This window comes from Hoplias malabaricus, chromosome 7 (assembly GCF_029633855.1).
Source record: "Hoplias malabaricus isolate fHopMal1 chromosome 7, fHopMal1.hap1, whole genome shotgun sequence".
NCBI lineage: Eukaryota > Metazoa > Chordata > Actinopteri > Characiformes > Erythrinidae > Hoplias > Hoplias malabaricus.
The window spans coordinates 10,028,548-10,035,355 of NC_089806.1; the positions used below are offsets into that span (position 1 = coordinate 10,028,548).

The 6,808-nt window shown below is 40.3% G+C and overlaps 1 protein-coding gene across 3 annotated transcripts in view; it reads left to right on the plus strand.

Annotated features, from left to right (window-relative positions):
• gphnb (gephyrin b) overlaps positions 1 to 3,498 on the plus strand; it is a 136,405-nt gene extending 132,907 nt beyond the window's left edge. For 2 of the 3 annotated variants that reach the window (XM_066676540.1, XM_066676542.1), the window contains 2 exons: positions 100 to 196; positions 2,151 to 3,498. In XM_066676540.1, the coding sequence (XP_066532637.1) occupies positions 100 to 196; positions 2,151 to 2,284 (231 nt within the window). In that variant the 3' untranslated portion in view covers positions 2,285 to 3,498. The remainder of the gene's footprint in view (positions 1 to 99; positions 197 to 2,150) is intronic. The other variant, XM_066676541.1, reaches the window with a different exon arrangement.
• Positions 3,499 to 6,808: the final 3,310 nt, after the last annotated feature.

Consider the following 6,808-nt stretch of genomic DNA (forward strand, 5'->3'; position numbering starts at 1 on the left):
CAAAACGACTTTAAAAAACAACATTTTTATTGTGGAATTAAGTAAACGTAGCCAGAAATAAAGCTTGGACGTTAGCTGTGTCCTCTCTTGTGTTTACAGTTGTCCTGTGATGTAAAACTTGATCCGCGCCCTGAGTATCACCGCTGTATTTTGACATGGCACCATCAGGAGCCTCTACCATGGGCCCAGAGCACAGGTACCTGTACGGAGAGGAGTGTGTGTCTGTGTGTGTCTGTGTGTGTTTGTGTGTGTGTGTGTGTGTGTGTGTGTGTCTCAGACAAATAAAAAGCATATAGATTTACAAAAACCCAAATTCCTTGGTAGTATGAGCAATTTATCACTTCCTTTATCAAAGTAATTCTGCAAACTTTCACACCTCAAAAGTGAATGTTTAATCCATTCAGGCTTCACTCACTTGTGTTCATTTTCTAACTGTTACATGGTCACATCACAGACATAAACACCTGTCTAGATTTTAGTTTAGTCATGGTTCTATTATAAAGAGAATACAACTTCAGCCACAGGTGTGTTCCTTCTTCTTCCCTTTCACCGCACTCAAGCAGCTTGACGAATAGCGAATGATAGCAGCTGAAAGAGTCCATTTTGCAATAAAACTTTGGCCATATCAGTTCTTAGCAAATGAAATATCATACCGAAATGCATGTAACTGTAGTGTATATAATGACATACAGGGGTTGGACAATGAAACTGAAACACCTGGTTTTAGACCACAATAATGTATTAGTACGGTGAAGGGCCTCCTTTTGCGGCCGATACAGCGTCAATTCGTCTTGGGAATGACATACACAAGTCCTGCACAGTGGTCAGAGGGATTTGAAGCCATTCTTCTTGCAGGATAGTGGCCAGGTCTCTACGTGATGCTGGTGGAGGAAAACGTTTCCTGACTCGCTCCTCCAAAACACCCCAAAGTGGCTCAATAATATTTAGATCTGGTGACTGTGCAGGCCATGGGAGATGTTTAACTTCACTTTCATGTTCATCAAACCAATCTTTCACCAGTCTCGCTGTGTGTATTGGTGCATTGTCGTTCTGATACACGGCACCGCCTTCAGGATACAATGTTTGAACCATTAGATGCACATGGTCTTACTGGTGCAATGTGCAGTTAATGAAGACTGGCCACCAGGCTGCTCCAAATTTAGCCATGAAACCTCCCCTGTATTAGTCTGCCCCTTGTATGGGATGTTTATATGAGGTTATGATAAGTTTTTCTGGCTTATGGGTTTTCTGTGTCTCATATGTTTTGTATAACACATAATTACCCATCTGAAGACAATAAAGAATCGGTATTAAACAAGTGTGAAGGTAGACTGCATGTTTGTGTTGTCAAATAAAGTAATGTGATCTAAAGGTTTTCCAATCTACCAAATTTTAAGCTAAGAACAGGCTTGTTATTGTTATTGCTTCCTTCAGTATCAATGTTATATGATATTGACTATATCTACGATGACCTTTCCATTAACTTTCCTGTTATCTGTGGCACCAAGATGTTAGCAGTAGATCCTTTAAAGGAGCAATAAGCCAACACACACACAAACACCTGTGAAATTATTATTTTCTGTTGTCTGTACACTTTTTCTACTGTGTGGAATCGTAAGAGAATATAACGGCTGTGTCATAATGTGAAGAAGAAGCACTGGAGAAAATGACTGACTGCTCTTTTGTGTTCTGTAAGTTGCGATGCGAGCCACAGTGGATCGGATCTTGTTTTCCCAGCACGTCCCACAGAGGCTGGATCAGATTAAGATCTGGGAAATTTGGAGGAATCACCTCAAACTCCTTGCCTTGTGCCTCAGACCTTTCCTGAACACTACGTGCAGTGAGGCAGAGAGTGTTACCTGCTGGACGAGGACACCGCCATTGGGGAACACCATTACCGTGAAGGGTGGACCAGTAGGGTTTAGAGCAATGATGTGTGTCCAATTGATGCCCCCATGGACTGGGCACAATTGAACATTACCACTCCCTCTTTCAAATGTACATTTCAGCCTCTAGGTGTCAGTCTAATGAAAATAAATCAATGGAGAGAATGACTGACGGTCCTATATAAAATGGGCTTGTGTGTACACTTATTTTAACTTCGTTTGACCCTGCATTGCCTTGTATTTCTGTGTGTTTCTTGGCCTCAGGTAACCAGGTGAGCAGCAGGCTAATGAGCATGCGCAGTGCCAACGGCCTCCTCATGCTACCTCCCAAGACAGAGCAATACGTGGAGCTGCACAAGGGCGAGGTGGTGGACGTGATGGTCATAGGGCGGCTATGATGTCATCCGAGAGGGACAGAGGAGCGGAGGGATGACCACAGAGAGAAGGGTGGTTCACGGTGCATGCCCACATATCATTGACTATCTCTGTAATATGCAATGGCACAGCTAGTTTTTATTGATTTGGATAAAGTTGAAGTATAGTCAACATCTTGATCACAGAACTAGATATATATAAAAAAAATATTCTAGTATTTCAAAAGAAATATAAACTTTTAAGTAAAAAAAATTATAAAAGAGATTTATTCTGTAATATATTATTATTATTACTCTGATTATTATTATTAATTATTATTATCATTATTCTTCATTATTATTATATTCAAAAGACTTTGTTCTTTTCATTGCAATTGCTTTGTGTGTTCAATGCTAGACCTTATTGATAGCTGTAGCATTTTAATAGAAAGCAGTAGGTGCCTGCCAGGATTTTAAAAAAAAAATCTATTATTTCCTCATCTTAATGAGTCAAAAAACAGATGAACAAAGGAAATCTGTTTTTTTGAGAATGGGGGAAAAACACAAGAAGTAAGATATCTGCGTGTGGTACTACTGGAAAGTGGCACTTTCTGTCTCGAGTGTCATTAGCGTGACACTACTGTTCTTTCTCCCATTAGTATGCATCATTATGGCTTCACAAAGAGCTTTGCTTGTTGTTTATCTTGTGAGTCTTGTTTATGTACGCAGTGCCAAAAGCGAGGGTGGATGAAGGTTGTGCTTTGGGGGAACACACACCAGCCGCCCAATCCCTGAAGCTTCCTTATAATCACCTGACCTGGTGAAGCCCCGCCCCTTCCCCCAGGGGGTGGAGCCACTAGATAATCTTTTATTTGAATAAATTATATAAAAAAAATAAAAATATGGAGAGAGGGAAGAAGAAACGACTTAAAACAGCTTCTTTAAGTGCTGACAGCCTTTTTAACCTACTACACACAAATGTACAGTTAAAAAAAAACAAAAAAACGAGGAGAATCATATTGTACAGATCTACGTGACCAGCACTCCTGAGAAAAAAAAAATGACCAAGCAATGAGGAGACATTACTGAACAACTCTGTACAATAACATTTTCTGTAATATGATATGAAACTGACAAGAGAGACTATGATAATAAAATCCTTGATCATTATATAAAAAATATTTGTAGAGTTTTCTTTAAACTGTTAAAGACTAATTAAACCCTCATCAGCTGTATTTACCTCAAACAGAGCCGCTATGATTTGGTGGTGGGTCATCCTCAGTGCTGCAGTGGTGGTGTGTTAGTGTATGTTGTGCTGGTGTAGAGTGGATCAGACACAGCAGTGCTCCTGGAGTTTTTAAATCCTGTGTCCACACTCTGTCCTCTCTGTGAGACACTCCCCCCTCGTGGGTCCACCTTATAGATGTAGTCAGAGACTCTGATCTGTCGCTGCACAGTGTGTGTGGGTCGTCCTCTAGTCCTTCATCAGTGACACAGGACGCTGTCGGCTGGATGTGTTTGGTCGGTGGACTGGTCTCAGTCCAGACACTGAGGGCTTTAAAAACTCCAGAAGCACTTTCTGTGTCTGATCCACTCTACACCAGCACAACACACCACATCAGTGTCACTGCAGCTCTGAGAATGACCCACCAGCCAGATCATTCCTGCTCTGTGGGGGTCCTGACCATTGAAGAGCAGGGTGAAGTTAGGATAAGAAAAAATGCAAAGAAACAGGTGGACCACAGTCTGTAACTGTAGAACGACAAAGTGCTTCTGTATGGACATAATGGACAATGTGTTTATAAACAAGGTAGGTGTTCCTACTTCAGTCATTGTTCAGCGTGTACTGCTTTGTGATATTTAAACATAATAACAATGCTAAAACTTTGAAGCAGAGCACACCCCTCCCCTCCACTTCACAGGGCTTTTCAGTGTTAAACTAGGTGGAATATGCTGAATCTCAGGATGCATATTTACAGTTTAAAAGCTGAATGTAAAGCCTTAAAGGGGTGGGGTGACGAATCTGCTGTGTTTAATGTTTTGATTTTCTTTTCTTTTTTTATTTCAGAACAAATAAAGTACAGTTTCTGTAAGCTGTGATGCACTGGGAAATCACAACAGTACATTTGTGGATTACATTTTCGAGCCTCACCAATTACTCCATAGACCAATACTGGCAGTCAGGGGCGTAGCACCACATTGTGGGAGCCCATGGGCACCCTCCACCACCAACTTTGCTACTAATTTGACAGCGTATCCTTATGAACCTATGACACTGAGCCTATTAAGTTAGGCTATTAGCCTAATTGTGTTATGGCCCAGTAATAAATATTAATTTAATTTTTGAATTATTTCCCTTATTTCTTTTTTTTTTTTTTGTCTCTTTCCTGCCTCTTGTTTCTTTTCTAAAAACCGGATTTAGTTTTCTTGGGCACCTTCTTCCATAGCACGGATACAGAGCCCACTGCCGCTTCAGCAGAATGAACGATAAGTTAAATGCGCCTAGTTAAAAAGCTTGATAAAGCCCACCAAACCATTTCGTGCAAGGAGTGAGGCTGCCTGACACTATATGTAGGCTAGGACACACAATTCAATCCATCAATCAACCGATTTATTTACCCAAATATTAAATTTGCATTTGTTGCAACATTTATTGAGATCTTTAAATGATTAATCTTTGAAGGAAAATAAAAGGACTCCACAAGGGCCCTCCCCCGACCTGGGGCCCCATTTTTCACCCCACTACGACTCCCCTGCTGGCAGAAGAAGGACTCATGATGAATGCTGACTTTAACATGGCGCTATCGCTAACTTTGCCACAAGTTGCTCTGTAAAATTTCAGGATTGCCCTACTAGGTCTGTCCCAGTAAACTTGTAAGTGCTGTTATTGTGAAATGGATGCACATTGGAGCAGCAACAGCTCAGCCCTGAAAATGTAGACTCGCAATTGTGAGGTATATGAAAACATAAATTGAGTTTAAAATTCATGATTGAACGCAAGGACTTGAGCACTTAAGCCATGCAATAAAACAGGTAAGTTCGGTCCCAAACCTGGGTGTATAGACCAGGAAACATGGTCTGACCCTTTAATCTTTATTACCTGATCATCCTATTTTCTTTCGGATGTATGAGTGAGAAAATCTAATATTCAGAACCACTTTCTTGGCACAAGAAAGCACTGGTTCTCACTCAGTTAGGAAATGCACCACAAGGGGGGCTATTTCTCACATATATTTAGGAACTGGTCCACAAGTGGGTGTTATTGTGCTTCACATCAGTTAATATTGTTTCTTTTATTGATTTATTTTTAATACTGGTTTTGTACTCTGATATATGTGTCTAATATCCCTCTGGTGTGTTTAACTAGTGTATTATTCTTGTTATTTTATTGTATTTAAATTAATAAAAATAATATATTAATTTCCCGCCTTTTTCTTTAACCCATTTTCTGTTTGTGTGGACCAAGGTAACCATGAAATAATGATACAGACCATAATTAATATAGAGGCATATCGTCATTTGTTTGGGAAACCATGTTATTCAGCCGTTCATAATAACCGTTATTATGTCCTCTTTTATTCCTCTGTGTGGTGGAGGAGCTCTGGTGTTGAATATCAGTGTGTGACGCTGTGGAGTTGAATCCGCTTCACAGAGGATTTTTTTTTTTTTACACCAACCGTTTTCCGACAAGTCCCGCCCTCCTGCGATACGATTGGGTGAGAGTTCAGTGCGTCACTAGAAATAATTCAAAATTAAAAAGAGTAGTACTACTAGTATGCATATGTGGATATAACAATGAAATATATAACTATTATTAATAAAATAATTATAGGACAAATGGGAAAATATAATATCTAAAATACTGTAGATGTTCAATATATATTATACACAACTTGCTTTATCAAACTGTTTGGAGGAATTGGACAAATGTTTTTAACCCACTTCAAAATGGTCGTAACTGAATGCCAGTGTCAGGCCTTTACAGAAGAGTAGAAGCTGTTCCTGCGGTTAAATCATCCATTAATGTTCTTGATTTTACAAGAAATGCTGGACGAGGTTTAAGTCTCGACCAATGTCAGAGCAGGAGGCGGGGCAGTTTGGCCAATCACAGCGCAGAAGAGGCGGGGATTGTCTGAAAACGGGTGGGTTTAAAATAGTTTCATCCTCAAGGAGAGTGGGCACTTACTGTTAGTTTTACTCCGAGACGGAATAACCCCCCCCCCAAGGGAGCAGGGGCAACAGAGCACCGCTGGATGTAAAAGAGACCGTTTTATCTGTTTTCTACTGTAATAAAAGAAGAGAAACTCGCTGAGAGTGGAGAGAAAGAAGAGGACGAAGAGCTGCAGAGGGTAAGTAGCTGTGAAACATATGTATTCCACGGTGTATTGGCTTTGTTGTAATACACCGAGTGTCTTTCGAAACGAGGGTAGAGTGTTTTCATTTTGCTCTGAAAGACATGAAATGAACCTTTATTCCGCTTCCCGAAGTTACCTGAACTCACAGAAACTGAGTGGGTTTTTGAGTAAAGCTGTAGTAAATAACAGTAAGCAGTTCTCAGATTCTGTGAGA